The 23,735-nt window shown below is 32.9% G+C and overlaps 1 protein-coding gene across 1 annotated transcript in view; it reads left to right on the top strand.

Moving 5' to 3' along the window:
- Positions 1–23,735, top strand: part of LOC149411020 (neuroligin-4, Y-linked-like) — a 556,662-nt gene that overhangs the window by 318,570 nt on the left and 214,357 nt on the right. Inside the window, exons 7-8 of the mRNA XM_089647354.1 lie at positions 3,488–3,992; positions 14,957–15,047. Coding sequence (XP_089503480.1) covers positions 3,488–3,992; positions 14,957–15,047 — 596 coding nt within the window. The remainder of the gene's footprint in view (positions 1–3,487; positions 3,993–14,956; positions 15,048–23,735) is intronic.

The following is a 23,735-nucleotide window of genomic DNA, read 5'->3' on the forward strand; positions in this document are numbered from 1 at the left end:
ATGCTTGTTTTATGTGAATACCGCTCAAGAGTCCCAACTGCTCCCAACCGTTTTGATCCAGTGAGACTATGTCATTCCCAATTGGGGTGTGTTGTGAGACTGAAGGTAGTGAGGAAGTAAAATACATGGGAAAGAGGAAGGCGAGAGAGTATCAGGCTATTATAAGATCTGGTCACTAAACACGGCTAAGGCTATTTCAAGCAACGTTTCAAATCTGTATGATGGACCTACACCAGAGTATCTTCCATGCTGGAACATGCTGCAAGTATGCTTTATATTATTTTAAATGAATAAATTATAAAATAACACAAATAGGTAAAATAAAATTTACTTGTGCACGCCGGGATTTGAGCCCGCGACCTTCGATTCGCTAGTCGAGAGCCTTAACCCTCAACCAGGGAGGCCTTCAAAGCTGCAGAATCTCTTAAATACTTAGCTCAAATATCTTGTAATTTTGAACAGATTTATTTATCTTGAATTTGAAAATTATTGCACCTATTTTTAGCTATTAACGTAATTTCTAATGTTTTATTGCGACTAGATATCGTAATAATTACTTATTATTGATAAGTACACAAAAAGTGGAAATAATTTTGTTTGAGAACGAAACTAAATTAGTAATGTCCATACCAACCGTTTTGTCAAAAAACAGTAAGTAGGTACCATAGTCAACAAATTTTAAGCCAAAGGTCGGCTGTCCACTTTTTTACGAAAATTATCTAAGTACTGTTTCGGATTTTTAAGTAGGTTTACCCACACGGAGTTTTAATGAGGATTGTCCTACGCCAACATTTAATGATGTTAAGTCAACTTAAATTATCGAACTCTGGGGTATTACGCTGCGTATACACATGAGAAAAGCCGGCCCATGAATTGTGGGAAAGGAACTACGCAAGCGGCGTTTTCGCGCCGTTTGTGGTTCCTTCATTTCTTGATTCCTTCGTTCCTTCATTACTTCCTCCTTTCCTCCATTCCTCAGTTCCTCCCTTTCATAAAGCATTAGAAGTAACACTTCATGTCTGTTGTATAAAAAATACTTACACACAAATCGTTTAAATAATTTAAAATGTTTTAATTTTTCGGGTCTCTCAAAATTGCATTAAATCTATGGAAATGGCGTGTGACCAGTCACCAGTCTCAAAAAGCCTACGTTTTTTTTCAACCGGCGCAGAATGGCGAAAAGTTTTTTATTTTTTTTTATTAATTCTTAAATAAATAAGTATTACAAAGTTATAGTACATTGTCCTCCACGTTAGGAGTTAACCTGTGTTGTGGATAATTTTATTCTTAAGATTACCCACTTTTAACATTGAAGAACACTAGATGAAATTTTTTTGTTGTTTGTTTTTGGGGTGTTATGCCATGTTGCGCTAACTCCTTCTTTAGCCGACGTTTCGGACAGCGTTGCAGTGTCCATCATCAGGGCAGACCCGGTAGATCCGAAGATGTGTAAATTTCGGTTGTCGAGTTTGTGCTTATTTGTTTGTGGCCTGGGCCCGTCCAAGTGCGAAATGCCAACGGAAGTGGTGACATCTTGTGGCGAATTTTGAAAGCACAGTATTTATGTTAGCCTGGGGCCCGTCCAAGTGCGAAATGCCAACGGAAGTGGCGAGAAATGTTTACTAGGTGAAATGTTTACTTCTCGTCACTAATGTTATGCATTGAACCAAAGTGCAAAAATACATCCACACAATTTACAAAAAACATGCATTACTACGAAAGAAAAATACAATGTAAACCATAGATATATTACTCACGTAGACTGGTTGTGATGTCTGAATGTGTCAGAACCAGCAGATTTAGTTCTTACCAACAAAAAGGTATATTTCAATGTGACCGTGTTTTATTCGATTTTAAATGACAATTTATAATATACTTAGAATTTGTTTATTAATTTTTATTATTACCCATTTGAATTTATAAAATGTCATTTCAAAACAAATAAAACAGAGTCACATTAAAACATAGTGTTTGGTTAGTACAACTGGATCTGCTGATTTTGACACGTTCTGACATCACAACCAGTCTACGTGAGTAATATATCTATGGTCTACAATTTATTACTTATATATGTTAAGAATTAGTATTTATCGATCTATATTATAAATATATATGTATAAATAATAATCCATAATATTTTTCACGAAAGTTCGTTATTATCTTACAGTTTTTCCCTACCCAAACAATTTTTAAATGTGTTATAGAGTTTAATGTGATAAATGAAAGTATACATAAGTATAGTGGCATAGCACGCAAATACGGCTACAACAATCATGATAATAACGATCCATAAATTTAGCTAAGTATTCCGTACAAGCGCGGAATTATTTCCAAGCCAAAACTTTGCCAATCTATTGCAAGTTAGGGCGCAACTTACAACCACCAACTCCGCGCGCAACTTTTAGTTAGACGTTTTTATTGGCATCGTGCGGAGAAAACACGTTATGTTGGTGCAATCAATTATACGGTCAGGAGTGCATCGCAATCACAAATACGGTACTGTTAACGAGGCGACTGGCAAACTGCATAAAAGTATCTATCGCTTTTGGCAATGTGAAAAGTGCATTCGATTTTCACTAGAGCAGTATTTGTGGCGGTTTTATTTGGTTGGGAGCATGTTTGAAGTTAAAATTTGTTGACGAATTCATAACACTTTTGAGAGAATTTTTGTATCCAGAAAAATTTTAGGATGGAGTCATTGATGTAATTTCCTATTTGGTCGATAAATGGGGTATATTTTTGTGAGCTTATCACGTATATCGTCTTTATCATCAAACATACTAATCTGGTTTGTCGTTGCGTGAAATGTGATAAATATATTCCTTCTCGAAATTAATCGCGTTAAATTAAGTAAAATAAATTTAATTTTTGCCTTTGAATAATTGTAGGCTTAGGAAAAAAAGTGCTCTACCATTTTAAATACCAAGATGTGTTCTACTTGCAGTATTCAATTATATTGTTGATGAAGTCCATGGCCTTGAGAAAAAAATGACTGCATTTGTCAAATAAAAAGTATTTTGTAAAATTATTAGCGCAAGCGCTTCTGAATCTATTATTCATACAGTTCCTTTGTACATAAGGATCCATAGTCGACAGGTTAGGCATCTAAAATATTTTTAAGCGATCAAATTTTCAAACCAAAAACACATGATTTTGCATCGTAGTCCTTCGCCTTAAAGCACAAACGAACGTGTCTACAATTTGTGCATTATATTACGCACATAACAATATAAAGTACAAGAAGATACTACCTACACCATCCTAAAATGGCTACAATATGTAGGGAGGTAGCCAGCCCGGCCTAACACACGCACATGCTGGGTTTTGTAACTTTGTTAGCAATATTGAAGTAAGCAAATCACCGAAACCAGCCACTTACAACTTCTTGTAACAACTTTACTCTGACATAATCCATATTTTCAGCATTGGTTAATGTAAACCTGATATAATGTTCTGTAATAACGTATTTGTTTTCCTTTGTCCACAGGTCTCTTCCATAGAGCTATTCTTCTATCAGGCTCTGCTTTGAGTTCCTGGGCTCTCGTCGAAGATCCTGTCAACTATGCTATCCACCTAGCCAGGCAGGTCAACTGTACCATTCCCGACGACCTTGCCAGAGACCATGAATTGATAGTTGACTGCCTCAGAGAGACACCTCTTGAAGAATTGACCTTAGCAGAGGTCACTGCACCAAGCTATTTAACCGCATTTGGACCCTCAGTCGATGGAGTAGTAATCAAAACTGACTACGCAAAAGAACTGCTGACATTTTTCATTCCAAATGATATGCAAGGATTCACTAGTGTCTCCGGAGTTAACAATTTTAAAGGTTCAAGTGATAAAAGGAATGGAGACAGAATATTTGGTATTAAGGGAGGACAAAACAAATATGATCTGCTTTTCGGTGTGGTCACCAGTGAAGCACTTTGGAGGTTTTCAGCGCAGGATATTCAGAATGGATTTGAAGGCGAGAGAAGAGACAGAATTATACGGTAAATATAATGAAAAATTTAATAAACAATAATCTTTTTTAAATTATTTTATTTATTGAAGTATTTTTAATTATTAATTTTTAAACAGTGGCTTGTGCATCCGACCGGCAATCCTGCATGTTCGATTCTGTGGGCGGCATTTATTTTTTCTCGAATGATTTCTTCAATTTATTTAGGTGTTTTCGACTAATCATTTTGTTTATAATATGTTGTGAATATAAACTTTTCTTTATTGGTAATAATAATACTATACCGCCATTTTCTGTCAATTTTTCTCAAAATAATAAATATATTTACGTCGCATTAGTACGATTTCGTGCTCAGTTACAATGTTTTTAAATACTGCATAGCTTAAGGCTCTGTAGTAAGCGTTCAAAAAGACGAAAAATATGGTTTGAAAGGGAGATTTACTCAGATAAAACTTACTGATAAAAAATTGTTAATTTATTAAAAACCTGGTCAAATTATTCGCTTTCTTGATAAAAACAGGACTGGAGGCATTTAACGAATGCATTAACAGATTTCCTTGCAAACTATCAGCTAAACACGAATGTGTTATGAGGATTTCGGAACACGTGTTCAAGAAAAATAAAATATTTTCGCATTTCATCACTATAACAGGATTTTAATAAATTATCCGTACTCATTATTCAGTAATTTAAAAAAATCACATTAATTAAGCGAAAATTCTTAAAATATTTAGTAAAACACGACTAATTTAAAACAGAGCAAAAATCTTTCGATGAATGCCAAAGTTGTATTTAAAGATAAACTGTGTACGTTTTCATACCAACAACATGTTATAACAGAACAAAATGCGTTTTTCATTATTTTCGTAGAGTATTTTGCTATTTTTTTCTGTTTACGGAATTTCATATTATTACCATTCCAGCTCTACAAATGTATATCTACTAACTTCAAAAACACTATATATATTTTTAAGAACTTGGAAACTTAAAGTGTTCAAGAGAAAAATGTTATAAATCGGTAGAAACTCGGAATGAATCATAATGATTTCGATGTTTTCGTTGTTTTTTTTAAATTTCTTAACATTATTTTTATTATTAATTAATTACAAAGTGTAATTAATTTAAGTTAGCTGTTTTACTTAAATACATAACATTCTTCATAAACAAGACCTGTCAAAAAATGAGTCAGAAAAACAGAATATTTAATGTTTCAGTTAACATTTTAAAACATCGCTTCAAGGAACAGTTAATTTATTAATATATCTCAGGTATTGTGTTACCAATAAATTAGGTCAAATAAATGCATTGTTTTTTTTTCATGTAAAATGTCAAACCACACGGTGATAACACTACACAGAAATACTTGAGCACATCCGATGCGCAAACCTCATAAAATATTGTTTCTCCAGTGACTGTCAACATTACTTTTAAATTCCCATTAAAATCACAAAGCCACATCGTTCAGGATCTCTTTACCACCAAAAGTAAACCTTTTCCTTTAGAAACTCCCCGCATATAAAACACGAAACTATTCCCAAGTAACGCCAGAGACAAAAGGCGAGTTAAAACAAAGACGTAACTCCTATAATGAGATTGTATCATCGTCGTCACCAGTTTACCTATCTCTTCAGTGCTATCACTTTCCAATTTATGATTTCTTGCCAAAGTTACACACTGAAAGTTAGTGCCAGTATCCTCAAGGCTCACCCGATGGCTGGGGTCTTGCGATATCAATTAAAACTTGGCGGGAAGTTAAGAAATATCTCCCATTATGTATCTACTCGCGCTTTCCGCGACTTACCTGGGTCCGAAACCTTGCCTTAAGCTGCGGTACGATTTATTTCATTACAATAATATGCTGTGGATTATGAAATCCTTTAAACGTTTTGTCACTTATATGGAGATATATTTAACATAATTACAATTATATGGAGATATATTAAACACAATGACAATTATATGGAGATATATTAAACATAATGACATTTATGTGAATATATATTAAACATAATGACAATTATGTGGAGATATATTAAACACAATGACAATTATGTGAAGATATATAAAACAGAATGACAACTAAATGAAGATATTTTAAAAATAATGACACATTTTAAAAGTTTGTTATATCTATTACAAAATGATTTATAATAATAATAATAACATGGAATTTATATAGCGCAGTTTAGTGTCATTTCACTTCAAGTGCGCTTAACTACTCGTATAACAAACTTTAAAAAAAAGGTAATTCAGTATTAATGGTTCTTAAAATTATTCCTACAGTGTGCCTTACCCAATACAGATCTAATATTATAACACTAAATACACTGTTTATACAAAGTGATGACAAAACTTAGAATAACAATAACAGTAGGACAGGACAAAACACGAATATTAAAACTAAAACATAACATAAAACAGGAGGCAGTTTGTGCTCAGAAATGAGAATTTTCTGAGCAGACACTTTAAAAAGGTACAATAAGGAGACAACCGAAACCAAACAATTACCGGAAGTTTTAGAATATGGCTTATTATAAAATATTGAAAAGAAGTTAAAATTTATAAGTGGTAAGATTTTTTAAATAATTTTGTTTTTAAAGCTCGTTTAAATTCAGCCAAATTCTGGAGATTAGTATTATTAGTATATAGAGATTAGATTTAGCAAGTGTAGTTACACTCTTTGTGAGTAAAATAAACAAAAATGTTTGAAATTAGAGAGAAATTGGAATAGCGAGGAAAATCTCAAATTGTAATATTTAATTATTGAAGACAATATTAGCGAAACGAAAACTTGAAACAGAAAAATCAGAAAAAGATGCACCTGTGCCCCGGCAAGGCAATTGTCCCGGGCTCGAGTCCTAGAAGTGACCTTTTTCTGATTTTTCTGTTTCAAATTTTCATTTAGGAATCTCTAAAATTGTCTTTCAAAAATGATTATACAATATTAGATCCGATTTGAGATTTTCACGGCTAAAAGTATTATTATGATTTATTTTTGAGGTATTATGTCGTGTTGCGCTTATTGCTTTTTTAGTCAACGTTTCTAACAGCATTACAGTGTTCATCATCAGCCCTGATAGTACCCCAAAAATATTAAATTAATATTAATTGAAATATTAATGAACAACCAAAAATCTATGAAAATTTGTAAAATTAAATTAACTCACATACCATCATGTCGTATCGGAGGGGTAGGCAGAGAATATAGACAGTTCTGTCTTGGAACATACTTCTTACTTCGATCACATTCATACATCATCCATTATATACGCTTACATTCTCTGTGGCTTCTCGAATTTATACCACAGTCATATATGTTTTCACCGGCAACTCAGGACAGTTACAATAGGTTACGTTAGGTTAGGTTTCTAGGTCTTTTTTTGATTACTTTAAATGACTACATCACTCTTCAAAATTGTGTTTAATTGCCATTGTCTTAAGATGCCTTGGAACCGGTTTTATCACACATAAACCATAGCCTTAAGAATCACATTTCTACAGCTAACAAATTATTCTGCATGATTATTCATCAAACATCATCTTAAGCAATGAAAGAATGATTTGAAATATTTCAAAATTAGTTAATGGTTCTTTGAAATATTCTTCGTACATACCAAATAACTCTGGACCATTTTTGCAATAAATTCCTTCTCTCCTTCTTTCCCAATTTATGGCTATGAAACACAAGTGGGCACTCTCATAATCCAACGCTGAATTCTCGCTAGGTCAGCATTTTTTGAGCTTGCTTGACCTCTTGCGTCATATTTAATCAAAAGGCAATGTATTGGTGCTGAATTACATAGGAAGGCAAGTTGAAGGAGAAAACATGTGCCTTTTTATACATTGAATATTAGTTCTTTTACGGAAAGACATAACGGAATACAGAAATTTATGATTTCGTACGAGAATTCCAACTGTCCGTAGCTAGTTATCTGGCTTCCCATTTAATTTGGAACTGTTCAGTCTTAGGGTAAAATGGGAAGAAGAAGATTGGAAAGTATCTGGCTAAGACTGAGCTTGTCACTTTGCAAAGCTTATGCGTATTGATAGGCATACTAACGATGATTTTGTACCGATTTCCTGAGCACGGTTGCGCTGTTGATATCCAGATCGATATTGATAATGCAAATCGACATACGCGGGACACTCTGGCGTATATATCTATGCAATGACATTCTTAAACGTTAGACTGCTACGTAAAAAATTAAAAATTCTAATTAATCGACAATGTCGAATTGAAGTTATAACTTTAAAATAAATTGGCAGTCCGCATGTACTTTTTGACACTAATAAGGGATTTAATTAGTTCACGAGGTTATTAGTCATCACATACAACTTTTATTTCTCGATGCTATAACAGAATAAATTAAGTTTATGGATCGTGTATACGATTTATTTCGATTCTAAGAGCTTATTTAGTTCACTCATCAATATACCAGTTATTTTGCATAACGAACGATATTATCCAAAGGGTTATCCAATACCTTGTCGTGCTAAAAGTTGCGGTTTTTATCTATCGACTGTCGGAATCATATTATGTGCGTTCTTGCAAATATCGCTATCTGACCATAGATGAGGGATTTTGTCAATATCGTATTGACATGGGCTTTATCGTCCGTGCTAGACCTCCAAGTCGATATTAAAATTATCTTCCACTCATCAATGCTGTTGTTAAATTTAGCAATTTTTCTAACAAAAACATTCTAATAAGGAGATTGGGTCACTTAGTGTGCAAAAGTTTATAATATCATGTTTTAATTGCTCTTTTCCAGTTGAAATAATATATATTTTTATTGCTATTATTGGTGTAATTGATGACAAAACAAATTTATATAACATATTAAATCAACTTGGCAAGGTAAACTTTAACCCGAGTTAACTTGTTGTAACAGGCCAAGATAAAGTCACAAAAGAGTGTTATAAATAACATTGTTGAATCCCTCTGTTTTCGGAACTTAGATCATAAAACTAAATTGATAGAATCCATATCAGTTTGCAGCTGACATTTTCCAATATGACGTCCAAACTTCGCAGGAATCAGATTCTCGCAGTGACAATATGGGAAAATTGAACGGGAAACTTCTCCAAGTAAAAAAAATACATTTATTTCTCTTCTCATCCTGTCTGCGCAGACAGGAAAAATGTCATTTTGTCATGGGAACTTTTTTAATTGAAGCGCTATTAAGTCGTTAAAAGTTGTCCAATGAAACGGAGAATTCGAGTCCTGAAAAGTATTTATAATGTTACTTCTTTTACAGGAGTTAATTTGCGAAGAAAACCGTTTAATTTTAGTTTGGAAAGAATATTTTAATGAAATCTCCGCTGCCGTTGACTTTCAATTATACTTAAATATACAAAGGACTAACTTTAGCGCTAAGCAAATAAATAAGCTATCCTGAATATACTTTTCAAAATAGGAAAAGTCTCAATTATGAATGATCTTTTTGAAGTCGATGCTTGGAAATTAAAAAAAAATTATAAATTTTTGTATGGGTTTATCACGTCTCTTTTTTATTTTATTTTATATTATAGAAACAAACAGTTCATGATTTACAGAGATGAAACAATATACAGGAATAAGATACTTCATGTTGAGTACCTATGATATGTTTCCTTATAATGTCTGCTAAGTGGTATGTTTATTCCTTAATTACCAGGTGACGTGTATAGTATATAGGAGTGTGTGTAATGTATGTGTGAGTGTTTGTGTGTGTGTGTCTGTATGTATGCGAATTGAACATTTTAAATTATCGACATGATGCCACGTTTGAATTTGGGCAGTGAATCAGAAAAAACGTCAATGTTAGAGTTTAGGCAAATATTATTTAGGGTATAAAGAGCTCGGTTAATTGGCAAATTAGATGCTTCATTATAGATATTAAAGAGACAAGACAATGTCTAATCGCAAATAGAAGGAAAAGGGAAGTATAATGAGTGGGATTAAAAAATTCGAAAGTTTAAAGTCATTTTGATCCGTTGACTAAAATTTCAATTTTTAGTTCTTAATTTTGGACCATTAAAAATCGATTCCGTTTTGTAGGACATGTTGTGATTTTTTAACATATTGCTTAGTAGAACTAATTATTTTTAACACGTTTTATGTATACAATATGCAATATGCATGTATATTTTTAAAAATAAAAAGTCAATTAATTTTTTACATTTTTTTACAACGCCAATCTACAATTTTTTTGGCAAAGACGGATAATGGTTCTTTATATACATTACATAAATGCACAAAGAAAAATGAGTACTTATGTTTCATTAAAATATGATGGTACGCCTTTTCCCAACAATCAGAAAATTCACGTGTTCTTACAACTGCGCTTATCCTAATAAATATAACGACAAGATGCGAATATTTAATATTTTTTATGACACGCGTTCCAACATCCTCATAGCACATTCCTCTTTTACCAATTAATAGTTTTTTTAGGAAATCTGTCAATTCTTGAATCCGAATAATTTGACAAGTACCTATTTCAAAAACTATGCAATATTTTAAATCAGAAAGTTTACTACGTGAGTATATTTCTTAATTATTGATTATTTAGCAGACACAGTATACCACTTTACTATTCACAGCCCTCCTTACCTGAGAATACTGTTCCTTTAATGACTTTGGATTGTTAAGTTGGTGTTAAATAATAATAGTTATGATTTCGTCATCTTCATGTTTGTGGAGCTCATGATTATACTAATTAATTTCCTCATCTTTAAGCTTGTAGACCTCGTATTCATAATTATTGATTTTCTCATATTCATGTTTATAGACCTCATATTATTGTTAATTGATTTCATCATATTCATGTTTATAGACCTCATATTATTGTTAATTGATTTCACAATATTCATGTTTATAGACCTCATATTATTGTTAATTGATTTCACAATATTCATGTTTATAGACCTCATATTATTGTTAATTGATTTCACCATATTCATGTTTATAGACCTCATATTATTGTTAATTGATTTAACCATATTCATGTTTATAGACCTCATATTATTGTTAATTGATTTCACCATATTCATGTTTATAGACCTCATATTATTGTTAGTTGTTTTCACCATATTCATGTTTGTAGACATGTAGGTTGTTGTGTTGGTGGTACTTCATATTTCCATTTATTGATTATACTTATTGATTTCCTCATCTTCAAGCTTGTAGACCTCGTATTCATGTTTATTGATTTTCTCATATTCATGTTTATAGACCTCATATTATTGTTAATTTATTTCACCGTATTCATGTTTATAGACCTCACATTATTGTTAATTGATTTCAGCATATTCATGTTTGTAGACCTCATATTATTGTTAATTGATTTCACCATATTCATGTTTGTAGACATGTAGGTTGTTGTGTTGGTGGTACTTCATATTTCCACATATATACTTAATTAAACCATAGTACAAGGTAAACAATCTCCAAATATTTTGCTCTAATTAACCCCAATTAGGTTGTCAGTGCAACGAATTATAATAATAATTATATTTTAAAGTAAAGGCCTTAAATAGGACCTTGAGATGGCGTATTACTAAATAGCTACATAAAATAATTTTGCTGATTTTTGGTTTAATTTAATTTTTGTTTTACGCCCAGCTAAGTTTTTACGAGGATTATAAGAACAATATATGACCAATGAGCTATCGAATATACCCCGTGAGCTATCGAATATACCCAATGAGCTATCGAAAATGCCCAGTGAGCTATAAAATATAGCCAGAGAGCTATTGAATATAACCAGTGAGATATCAAATATACCCAGTGAGCTCAATGAAAATGATACACAAAGCTTTTAAATCATGAAATAATATAAACAGATAAATAAAATATTAACAGTAGGTAACATGAACAAAACTACGAGGAAACAATAATATAGTATAAGACAATTATTAAAACAACATTACCAACGTCACTTTAATTTGTAGGATTCAATAAAGTTCTGGTATAGATAACGCTTAATTATTTAAATGGAGTCAGTAGATATATCAATAGTGTTCAGGTCCTCAAAGGAAAAGCCTTTATTAAAAAGAAAAGTTTAATTATTTGCTTATTCACTTTAAAAAATGTAGAACATTTATTGTTATTAAGTTTAATTTGTAGAACTCCATTTTAATTTTTATTTTTTATATATTCAATAATATTGTTATTGGGTTTATAAAAAACAGTTTATTTTTAAACAAGTTCTACTGTGTAGTTTTTATCACGCGTGACAGCTGTTTCGCCCTCTGAAGGCATTATCAAACTGTGGGTAGCCCACTTACAGACGATACATTTATATTATTTGTAGATAGGTATTTTAATTTCAATTACTGATTTCTTAATTGATTTCTGAGTAAAATGTTAGAAATTATTAATGGTTATTATCCCAGTAAAGTTTCCCCGATTAATGTAATGTTTAAATTTGACTGAAGGTCTTTATGTTAGTTATTCCCAAACGATGACTCATAGGGTTATTTTTATAGCATAATTAAGTACTTCATAATGCACTTATATTTGCACTAGGTTTGAAGATATCTAGTAGGGGTGAACGAATTATATTTGTTTGTTCATTAATTAGAATAGCTTTCAGATTATTAGAGTTTTTGTTAATTTCTAACTGCTCTTAAAGATTCAGTTTACGGCCTTTATTTTGTACGTGTAACGGAGTTGGTTCATTATTATCACTAAGTAAGGGATTTTCATCTAGGAGATGTTTGGCAAATTGTGATTGTATTTTATTATTATTTTTAAAAGATCTTATATGTTCTTTGAACCTAGTATTAAAAGACCGGCCAGTTTGTCCAACATAAACAGCGTTGCATTCGTCACACTGGAGTTTATAAATGCCGCTATTTTTTAATTTGAGTACTTTACTTTTTGAGTTTTTAAGAGATCATCCTAAGTTGTTATTTGTGCGGAAGGCAATATCTAAGCCACACTTTTTGAGGACTTTGGCAATTTTATTAGATGTCGGTCTGATGAATTCTAAGCACCCAAATTTATTATTCGTTTATTATTAGTCGCTGGGTTAATTAATTTAAAGTTATTTTTGTGTTTATTATTATTCATTATTTTTTCAATGTCTCTACCCTTGAAGCCGTTATTTTAAGCAATAGTTAGGATTGTATTTTTATTCCTTCTCTCGTATGCTTTCTTGTCGAGCGGGATATTAGTAAGCCTATGTATCATTGAATGGTGGGCAGATAATTTATGTGACCATGGGTGTAAAGATTTATAATTAATGGTCGTGTCTGTAAACGCAGGCTTACGAAAAATTTCAAACGTATGTTCATTATTTTCTCTACCAATTGTTAAGTCTAAAAAAAAAAAATTCTTATTACACTCTCTTTCAACCGTAAAGCAGATTTTACGATTGATGGAGTTAGCTAATGTGACAAAAAGATCTATTTTAAAAATAAACTCTTTTTATAAACCCAATAACAATATTATTGAATATATAAAAAAATAAAAATGAAGAACAGTTATTACAATAGGCTTAGTATTCTAACACGGCGTATAAATACAATCTTTACAGAAGTCTATAATACCACTTAGAAACATGGGTGAAAATATCTTATTAAATATCATTCGTAATAAATTTTAGGTTTGATTAAATATGGGTCAAAACAAATAAAAACTTATAGAAAGATCCTCATAAGTATGAAGTCTGTTGATATTAATATTTTATTTAAGTTCTGAATCAGAATTTTTTGACAGTGACAATCACTTGAAAGAAGATAATAGATTTATATTTTTCTGTAAAAATCTGAATACAAATATATAATGAAGTTGAAAGTGTCAACTTTAGGATAAGAGATTCGTAAGTATGAAATTAGCCATGTTCAATGGTTTAATTGATAGTTGAGTACATAAAAATAGTACCCCCAAGCTAGTTTCTAGTCTTCTTCTTCTTTTTCTTCTTCCTTTGCTTAAAAATGATTATTTTTGTTGCATATTAATTTTAACGCCCTAATGGGCGATTACATGATACGTATTTTGAATGATTTACTACATAATATAGTGAAAACTGAAGGGTTTTATTATTTAAAAAAATAACAACACAAAATAAATAACTAAAAACTTAAAAAATGAACATTATACATGGTACATATATTTTTTTATTAAAATGGTATTAATAATATAAGAAAAGAGAAAAATAAATAAATTAGGTTTAAAAGTGCAGATGGAAAAATATAATATAAATTAATATAACAGGTTGATAATGCGTAATGTACAATAAGAAGTAAATAAAAAAATGTAATCTCTTCTACGCGATACTCCTAAATAATAATAGTAAGTAAAGTAAGCTACATGAAAACATCCTTCATGTATTTCTTATATAATGATAATTTTATATTAAATATGTCGATATTTTAGGATAATCTATTTCCGAGTGTATGAAGGCAAGATATAGGTGCGTGTGTTTGGTAGTTAGACCCAGAATTATTATTGTAAAATAATACTTGTTTTTTTTATATATTCAATAATATTGTTATTGGGTTTATAAAAACAGTTTATTTTTAAACAAGTTTTGTTGTGTAATTATTATTACGTGTGACAGCTGTTTCGCCCTCTGAAGGTATTATCAAAGGGCGAAACAGCTGTCACGTGTAATAATAATTACACAGCAGAACTTGTTTAAAAATAAACCGTTTTTATAAACCCAATAACAATATTATTGAATATATAAAAAAAATTAAAATTAAAATGGAGTTCTACAAATTAAACTTAATAACAATAAATAAATAATACTTGTTGCCTGATTGTCGATTTGGTACTTTTAAGTCTATGAGATGCAGGAGTTGAAAAATTGTACTGTACACGTGAAATATTTTTAAATGAATTTGATGGTATGTAGACCACACTAGTGAACTGTATTCTAACAAGCTGCGTACTAGCAACAAATATACTATTTTAATAACTTCCAATTAATCCAAGTCTTTGATATTTCTGATTATAAAATGAATTATTATCATTATCATAAATTATGTGTATTTTGTTCTCAGGACCTACGTCAGGAATGCTTATACATATCATCTGAGCGAGATATTCTTCACCGTTGTGAACGAGTACACTGACTGGGAAAGAACTGTACAGGTAAGACGAAACCTTAAAAATAACTCTTAAAACTGTATTTCTCAGATCAGCCGATTTTGGAACGTTATTTTCATCTCATTTTTTTGTCATTTTACAGCCCCTATCATAATTTTGTCAAAACCTTAAACGGGGATCGTATCATAGTGAATAATTTTTCATGAATTATGCAGTGTTACGCTATCTCCTTATTTAGCCAACGTTTTGGACAGAAATACAGTATCCATCATCAGGAAAGATGTGAAGATGTGGTGAAGTGTGTGTTTACGTATATCGATGTGGTACCGTGTTGCCATCTCCATTCCTGATCAAACACAACGTTTGCCCTGGTGATGTACACTGTAATGCTGTCCTAAACGTCGGCTAAAGAAGGAGGTAGCTCAATACGGCATAAATCACTATAATACTTGATATCTCAAATAATATCTGGGGCATATCAAATAATATAATTCAAAATGGTGCAGATCTTCAATCTAAATTGACGGGTTTTGAAATCCTCCAACCTAAAACCCAACCTTAACTAACCTAACCTCACCTAATTTTGGGTACCGCCACCTCGCAAACCATTTATGGAAAACCAACACCTCTCCCATAGGACACTCAAATGTACGTTTGGTGATTTAATAGGGGTGCCCGGGTTGATCAGCTGAGGTGTGTTCACTGTTCAGGACGCACCTGGCCACCAGCTGCGTGGCGTGCCAGATCACGATAGCCTGGTTTGAGGACACCCTTTAACCTCTCCAACTGGTCTTTCGACCCATCGCCTTGCGCAGCAGTGGGAGGGATCAGTTCATACGTCTGGCACTCTTGGACACGCAGCTCAATAGATTTCTACCCAACCCTCATACCCTTTACTTTCCCAGAACTTCCTCCCCTTCCCGTCCTTCAAAAGAGCCTCCACTCATCATCCCCGAAGATGACATATGTCTCTCTCTAAGTTGGTGGGTTTAGATTAAGAAAAAACCTAAACCTAAACCTCACCTAACCTTATATTCATTCCTGAATGAATGCGACAATACCCATTTTAAATAACTTTGACTTAAGATTAATTTGCCCACTGGCCCTACAAAATATTCTTTTCCCACATCTAAAATGTAAAATCCCAAAGAAACATCTAACAGCCTGGTACTGCATAATCACAATGTCCTTCTAGGATGAAAAATTATATCTCTTTAATATGTTTTTAGTATCGGTTCGTTTTACTTTTGAGTACCTTTCTGAACCCCCTGAATTTTTTTTGTTTAAAATCTCCCAAATTTTTTTTCCCCCAGTTCAAAGACTTTATTGTCCTCTGAATGTAATAATTGCAAGGATGCCGCTAATTTATATTAAAATAAGAGCTTTCAAATTGCAAAACGCAACCCTAAGTTAATGTAAATGCATTTATTTTGTTAATGTCACGTCCTTTTGAAATTATTGTTTTAGGCTAAGAATAAATGTACCCCACACGACAACTAAGACGTGGGAGAAGAAAACTTTACAATAGTCAACTTTTTATGTGTGGAGGGGCAGTCAGTGATTTTGAGTCAATAAGTCATGTACAGTGAGTCATGTAGAGTCAGTCGACGAGAGGCAGTCTTGATCGCCAGTCTCAAAAAATAGTCTGGGACAGTAGTCTGTCACAAGTGGTAGATAGTAATACGACTACTGATTACGGGACCTTAGACCCTTAATCTCAGAGTTAGCTGTGACAGTCGTCTATCAGAAGTGGTAGGTAGTGGAATTCCACTACTGATTAAGGAAAATTAGATCCTTAATCTGGTAATATTTATGTTTGTGTTGTATAAAATAAAACAGTTGTGCAAAAAATAAGATAAAGAAAGTGTTTGTCTACCTACCATAGGGTTATCTCGTACCAAGATAGTAGAAACACTTACTTAACCCATCTTTACCTAACTCAACATAAAACCGTTAAATTTATGTAGAAAACAATCGGACCTAAACAATATTTTATTACCAAAAATACTTGTATAAAACACAGTTGTATTTATAGTTAGATGCTTACACGTAAACAATGTTCAAGTTTATTTCATTTGCAAGAGATATCTTAGTATAAAAAATAGGTGATTCAATATTTCATTCTCATCTGAATATTTTTACAAAAAATACTGTGGTATTATTATATTTTTTTATCCCTTTTCAACGACTGCGACGGTCCTACCGTCCTTGTATAAGTTATTTTTTCCTCCTAGAATCACGATGAGAAAATGAATAAATTGCCCACAACTGGATTTTAGGTTATAAAAATAAAGTAAAATTTAACCACCCCGTTCTTATCTCGTATTCTTACGTCGGTCGTATAATATTTGAATCGGTCGGACCGGTTCAATGGATTTCTCTTTTTAATTTCGCGAAACGGCGAGTAATGGATGCCTGCTCCGTTCTATAAAGAAAGAATGGGACCTATAAATCAGGGGTCTTGAATCCAATGACCGGGAATCGTTCGGAGGCGTTATCTTCCAGGGATCGCCAACCGGCGCGGCCTTTGAAAACTCGTAAATGAGGATTTCAGGATTGTTATCAAATATATATTAACCCTGCGACGACAGCGCTTCGATAGGTAAACAGTTTGATCCAACAATTGGGATGCATTGTTGATTTCTCCCAAAAGTCAGACATTACACGTGTGGCATTGAAAAAAAATAGAAACGTTACAGTGTACCACTAAAACCTGGACAATTTATGTGTATGGTTGGTTGAGAAGGATGTGGGTGGAACTCATGTCTCGTGCACACCTCCTTGTGGTGAGTTCTGGGTATCGATTCTTCAATCCAGGCCGCTCACAATCGCCGTCGAAAATACATATTATATTGGTCGACATTCTTATTACTTATACCCCAAACATCAAATTTCATTCCACTCGAACAAAGAGTGGGTCGAACCACTCGTTGTATGAGTAGAATTACTTCTTCGAGAATCGAGGTCCTATGTCGTTTCGTTCTAACAAAACGGGCAACGAGTTGCACCGTGAAACCTTGAAAAAATACCTTTTTTAATTTGTTTATCTTTATTGAACCATAGCAAAGTTTAGCGCGTAGATCTTAAAATTTAAAGAAATATATATTTTTTTAAATCTACTTAAAAATCCGCACTTAAATAAATCAATTTTAAAGTGTCTTTTAAAAATTAAAAAAAATATATTATTTTTGGTTTAAATATTGATTGAACCTTCCTACTAAGAAACTGAGTCGACAATTGTTTTTTTTTTATATTAACTGATGTAATGTCATCCAATTTCAGAAAAATGCAAATATTGGCGCTTTTTTATGCGTGATTGCCACCAAAAGTAGTTAAAATGCATTGTCTTCAACAAAAAGTCTATCAGCCGAGTTTCAGCTTGATTGGATGTCGAAAAGTGGGTTAATTTCCACTTCAAAATTTATATTAATTAATTCACTTAACGAAGTCTAAAATCAAATATGAAAAAATCTTCAATTTCGACAGTTTCTATCAATTTTGAGAAAGATGTGCAACTGGAAAATGTCGACAAATTTTTGTTTCCTTGTTTTAATTTTTTTTCTTATAAAACGCCAATTTTTCGCAGCGGTTAGAAACAAAAATCCTCGCTTTGTTCGGCCCACTCTTGAAACAAATCTCTCTAATATTTATTAAAAACAATTTTTTACCTAGCTTTACTGAAATATCAGTTGACATTTTTTTTTATGACTTCCCACATAAAAGTGGATCCACATATGTATCATCTTACCGTACTAAAGGCGTATCTTATTACAGTATCGGGTCAAGCCTGGTGTCAAGTTGTGGATGCCACTGGATCCCGTCGTACCTACGTTTCCATCAAACACCTCAAATAAAATTCGCATCCTTTAATGATCTGACAAGAATCGACTCGAGGTGGAAATGGCCGTATCATGTATCACAGCGGCGTATCATGTGAGTGTCATTCCCGTCTGCATTAGCGATCTTGATACGCTTTGATCTGATGCCTAAAAGTTATCGATACATTTGTGAGACTGGCTTATAACATTCAAGAAGAAGATAACACTAACAATTCTAAAAGAAACACGAAACAGAACAAGACAACGAAAATAAAAATATTACGATCACAACTATAAATTGAATCCATGATATCTTGTGTCACCGGGAAGGCGTCTTAACCACTCGACCATTGGGACCTAGTTATTAACGTTATATTTACTATACCCATCAATGTAATATATCGTTGAAGAAGAAGATGACACTATAAAATCTAAACGAAACATGAAACAGAACAAGATAAAGAAAATAAAAAGATAACGGTCACAACTAGGAATCGAACCCAGGATCTCTTGTCTCACCGGAACAGCATCTTAACCACTTGACCATTGGGACCTAGTTTTTAAACGTTATATTTATTGTCTTAATATTATCATCTTCTTCAACATTGATGGGTATGACCTTCAAAAGATATAGAAAGTTTATTTAAAATAAAAAAGTGGCTCATAACGTTTGCTGTTACCACTTTATTGTTCATAATGCGTTTTCTTCTGAATCATGAAACATATTTAGTTAAAATAAGATTATTTTGAACGGAAATTATCAAAGTTCCCATATGAACAGGTTAACACAATGCGAGGCATTTTGAACAGTTAATAATTTGATTTCATTTGGAGATAAAGCAGTTAAATAATAATTTGTATGGCCAACCCAATTGTATTGTGGCACTATGCCAACTGGTCTAGCTATTGTTCCGATAAAATTAATCGAAATTGACCTGCCCATACTACGTACTATGTATAATGTATGATGCGATCATTATTTTAGCTCGGCATTGCAGTCATTTGGAAACTCCTAGCCGTTTTTTATAACCCTAAAAAACCGACAAAGGATATTACAGGGCTGCTAAATGGATTATCGATTTCAAGGATTTAAAGTGTGGAGCTTTTGTGGCGTTTGATTAGACTTATGCCAATTTCTAAAAGTGATTCTTTAGATGTAGTCATAGACATATGAATATTAGTAGACCTGCCCTAAGTGATTAAAAGCGTATTATTCCCCACTCCCCATACCGGTTCCATTGGAGCCGGCTGGGCTAGCGTATAGCTTCCTGTGAATCTTGAGAATGTGACGTCATCATTCTTGTTCGAACTAGCGTCGAGCTATGGTCGAGGCATTTTAGGAAATATCACGGCAAAATAGTGGCTTGTGCTATGAAAACTTGTAAAAATAGATGTGAAAAAGAGAATAAACCCAATTGTCGTATTACATTCCATATGTAAGCATCATTTTAAGCTTATTCACATCGTATAATATGAATCAGTTGTAGAAACATATACTATCACATCGAGATACATCTGGTCGAATGTAGCGATTCTCAAGTGTGCGCATCGTTGTTACTGGGAAGTAAATTATGAACACTTATAAAAGTGTCTTAACTAAATACGTAAACAAAATATTCGACTCTGAAAAGAAGAATTTTTTTTTGCCAAATTTGGACTTCGCAAATTTGTTCATAACGCGGTGAGTAATTTGCGCTCCCATGTAAAAATGTCTATTCATTTAAAAGCAGATTTTACTTTTAAGAACTAAATGGTGATATTATAATGCGAGATGCCTATATACTGTCAGATTGATTTATTGACGAATCACAGTCAGCTTTACCCCCTTCGTTCTTCAACAGTTGATTTTACCCCTCACCTTTAATTTCTAGTCTATATATTCATATGTCTGTGGATGTAGTAATGTATTTATACATTACATTTATATTGAATCAACGATCCACGGGCAAGTAAGCAAGGTGAAGAGATGTAGCCAACTCAGGTTGAGAGTCGCGAATCCTTTTGTTTTTGGTTAACGACGTCCTCGACGTTTTCCACCATTATCGATAGGGGTGCTAGTGGATTAATGGTTTTTAGAAGTATTAAGAACCAGTATTAAAAAATATTAACCTTTCACTAAACTGTTGCAGTTTTGCAAAATTGTTAAGGTTTATCGATCATTTGAATTGGCAAATACTTAAAATATTTGAACTGCAATATTAACAATTTTGCAAAACTGCAACAGTTTAATAAAATGTTAATATTGTAATTTTGAAAAACATTTGATGATCTATAAACCTGTAGCTGATTCAAGTTTTGCAAAATTGTTAATATTGCAGTTTTGAAAAACATTTCATGATCGATAAACCTGCAGCCAATTCTGGTTTATCGAGCAACCTGTAGGCTACAGGTTTATCGATCATCAATTTTTTTTCAATTATTGAAAAAAGTGAATAATTTACGTCACCTGCCTTTTGCTGTAAACAGTTTAATATTGCAGTTTTGCAAGAACAATTTTGAAAAACGGTTTGTTGGATAGTGGAACATAGAAATATGCTTTAAGGGGTATTTGACCATCCTCTTGATGATTTATTTATTTATAAACTCTTATTTACTATTCGGTAATCTAACCTACGAATATTGGCTATGGATAGCGGATAACTTTGCTGAATTTACTACCTATTGCGAGTATTTATTTGTTTATTTATTAAAATATACGTTGGTCTAAGGATGGATTGTTTTAGAAAATTTGCACAATTCATCAAATTTTTAAGTTGATTTTCAAGTTCTGTGAATGTTCTATTTAAGTTCTTTCATTATTTCAGTTTTATGAAACAACTGGACAATAATGATGTTATAATAGAACTTGAATAGAACCTTCGCAGAACTTGAAAATCAACTTTTTAAAATTTGATGAATTGTTCAAATTCTGCGAAACAACCCGTCCTCAGAATATAAATTCGAATAGAACTTGAAATAACATTTTAAAATTTGATGAATTGTTCAAATCCTTTGAATCAACCCCGATGGGAATATATCATCTTATAAATTACACAGTAATGGAACAGAAACAGAAAAATATAAGTTCGTTTGTGACTCTGCCTGTCATTTTCAAAATAAGAAGTGCTTGTTTTGGAGAATTCAAAAAAGTAGATAATTACTCACGAAATAACATTTTCAAAATTAATACTGATTTGTCCAGAATTTAAACTATCCTATGAGACAGTAAGTGAAAAAAATGGTTCAAATTTATAACCTCCAAATAGATCAATTTAACTTCTAACGCCGCACGACCGGAAACTACCGAAATTTACCAGTCCCCGCGCACTTCTACTCGCTTGACACAAGAGAAACGTTTCATTCGACGATATATGTATTAGCGCGCAATAGCGCCTCTATGATCTCTCTCTCTCTCGTGATTTGATATTTTAGTGCATTTTTTATTGAAAACTTGCTGTGTCCCGCCACGCGTTGCTGCGGCTCAGTCTGTCTGTGCAGATAAAGAAAAAAATAGCGCATGTTGCTTTTACTTCCAACAGAAACACTGTTATTTCAAAAACTCATGTTTTTCCTGTCACAGGGGACATTCATATAATATAGGTATATAAAAACACGCGCGTATTCGAATGCAGCGTTGTGTCAAAATTTCGAAGCAATGGGGAAGAACTTTCGAGATTTAAGATTTTGGACAAACAAAAATTAACATTTTTATTTATATAGGTTAAGCAAAATCCTGTGCCTCTGAGAGGGTTAACTTATCTAAGAAAACCACCCTTGTTGAAAACGTGGAAAAAATATAGAAGGAATGGGAGAAAAGGGTCGCTGGACTATTCAAGGGACAGACAAGCTTATCGGGAGCTTATCGGAAGCTTAGAAAGCTGGAAACACAGAATTCATCGGTCTTAATGCGTTTGACCGCGGAAAAATTGCTAAATTAACTTTTCTTCCAATTTGCTTTCCGTGTAAGGCTTTGAACTTTTTGCTATCTGCTAGTTTTATCTTTCGCGTACGCCAGCCAAATTTTAAAGTTGCGTGTAATCTACGTTTTATTTTCTCTTCTCGTATTTAAGTTGAAAACACCACTTTTAATTTTGTTGAAAATCTAAGAAAAACGTTTATCCAATGAAAGTTTGGAGTGTTTGAAAGTTTAATTAAAATTAACGTATGCAAGTTGTTCTTGATAAATTGGGAAGACAAATTTCAACTTTTGAATGAACACATTTTTGCATTCTTACTCTAGAGAAATATTTTTCCTTAGGGCCTGATGCCATTTATGGAGATGTTATGTCGAGAACATTGTGTATTGATAAAGTATCTTAACAATTTGAAAGCTCACTGAATTATAACAATTTTTTTTTGATGATTTTTTTTTTTTTTTTTTTTTTTTATATTTACTCCACACAGGAGGCCCTGAAGAAAATAATTTCCCTCGGGGCCTATGTCATCTTTGGGGATGCTGTGTGGAGGGTCTTTTTTTGGAGAGGAAGGAGTGAACATGGGTCTTGAAGAGTCCCATGTTGTAGGAGGGAGGAAACACAGAGGCCGGCAGTTCGTTCCACAGCCGAGCTGTTGAACTTAAGAACGAATCGTAGAAGGGACCCGTTCTCATGTGACAAGTGTCAACTGTGTACAAATGTTGGGCGCGCGTTTGGCGTGTATCTTGACTACGCACCGGTGCCGAAGGGATCAATGACGCTAGTTCCTCAGAGCATCTTCCATTGTAATACCGATAGAACAAGGACAGCATACCTACCTGACGCCTGTGCTCTAAAGATTGCAGTCCGTTTGTTAAGATTAGGGAATCTATCAAACGGACCGCCCGTTTCTGCACAGAGTCAAGGGTTTTTTTCAGGTATTTTGGGGCTCCAGACCAGAGATGGCTGCCAAATTCGACAGTAGGGCGCACTTGCGATTTGTACAGGGTGAGCAGTTGTGT

This window comes from Hesperophylax consimilis, chromosome 26 (assembly GCF_061612785.1).
Source record: "Hesperophylax consimilis isolate HC1 chromosome 26, BYU_Hcon_1.0, whole genome shotgun sequence".
NCBI lineage: Eukaryota > Metazoa > Arthropoda > Insecta > Trichoptera > Limnephilidae > Hesperophylax > Hesperophylax consimilis.